General features: G+C 36.6%; 1 protein-coding gene across 1 annotated transcript in view; it reads left to right on the forward strand.

Moving 5' to 3' along the window:
- The window catches only part of HDAC10 (histone deacetylase 10), a gene marked incomplete at its 3' end in the record, with an annotated part of 16,897 nt that extends 16,236 nt beyond the window's left edge, over positions 1 to 661 (forward strand). Inside the window, exon 20 of the mRNA XM_009084200.1 lies at positions 550 to 661. Within this exon, the coding sequence (XP_009082448.1) occupies positions 550 to 661 (112 nt within the window). The remainder of the gene's footprint in view (positions 1 to 549) is intronic.
- Between the last annotated feature and the right edge of the window lie 571 nt (positions 662 to 1,232).

Consider the following 1,232-nt stretch of genomic DNA (forward strand, 5'->3'; position numbering starts at 1 on the left):
TAAGTTGTCTGGTTTTATCTTTAATTTTTATTAACATGTCCAAGTTTTGGGAAAGATGATGAACTACAGCTGAATCTGGTAAATCAGTGGGACATTAAAGTCCATGAAAGCACATTGGTCTAATGTGAAAAGGAAGAAACTCTGAATGCTTCTAATTCTGCTACTGGGGCCAGAAAGCACCAAATTTCATAGCATAACCACTGTACCTTTGAGACTTTGAGTACTGTTGCTCCAGAATTTTGAAATGAAACTCCCAAAATACGGTGTGCTTAAAGAAGGGTGACAAAATGTGCACTGGCTCTAATTGCTCATGTGTTTTTTGAATATAGTGCTAAATCAGGAGATACTTTTATATGTTCAACTTGTCAGTAAATAGCTTCACATAACTCAGTAGTGAGTAGTCATCCTTCAGGTACAGCCACAAAGAGCTGAGGATCAGGTTCTGCATTTGTATAGGCATCAGGTTAGGCAGGTATGTATGTTTTCAGGTGTACTTGTCTAGAAATGTTTCTCTCCTGAATGATTTTTGTTGTCTGTTTTCACTGGAAGATGCAATGATACAGGTGGGCATCTCTCTCTAAAATACGATGCTTTCAGAAGAAATGGCCAAGGCCAGGGCTCTGGTTCCAGTAAAAATGTTCTTAAGGGGCTGGGAATTGTGGTATGAGCTTGATTAATTACTGTTTTTCTTATTACTGTTCTTTTCAGTGAAGGATGGGATTTCAAGAAATTGACTTCATTTCAGAATCATTTTACAAAGCAGAAGAAAAGGAAAATATGAAGGCTTCACTCTGCCTTCTTGTCAAACATAAACTGTCTATGTAACAGATGAAAACTCCAACCCCCCAGAGATATGATAGTGGCCTATATACTGTGGCAATAGCCATAATATGCCTTGTTTTATAGCATTCCAGGTATGATTTAGGGCTCATTTTCAAGAGCACTTTTCTGTGATTGTGACCTTCAATAAGATGACCTTTTGATTTCAAACACTGCAAATTATGTTTATACTGGTGGTGTTATTGGGATCAACTTTATCTAATTTGAAGAACTAAATCAGGCTTTGCAGTTTTATTATTATAATTGTTCCCAGTGCCTCTCTTCTTGTTTGTACTGGTTTTCAGATACTCCTCGATGGGAAATGATACTTACCCTTGAACATTTCTAAATCAAAACTGTTTTGAAAACAAAATGAAAGCCATGTCAAATTTTTTCACAAACAAAAGCTGAAG

Source organism: Acanthisitta chloris, unplaced genomic scaffold, assembly GCF_000695815.1.
Source record: "Acanthisitta chloris isolate BGI_N310 unplaced genomic scaffold, ASM69581v1 scaffold43551, whole genome shotgun sequence".
Classification (NCBI taxonomy): domain Eukaryota; kingdom Metazoa; phylum Chordata; class Aves; order Passeriformes; family Acanthisittidae; genus Acanthisitta; species Acanthisitta chloris.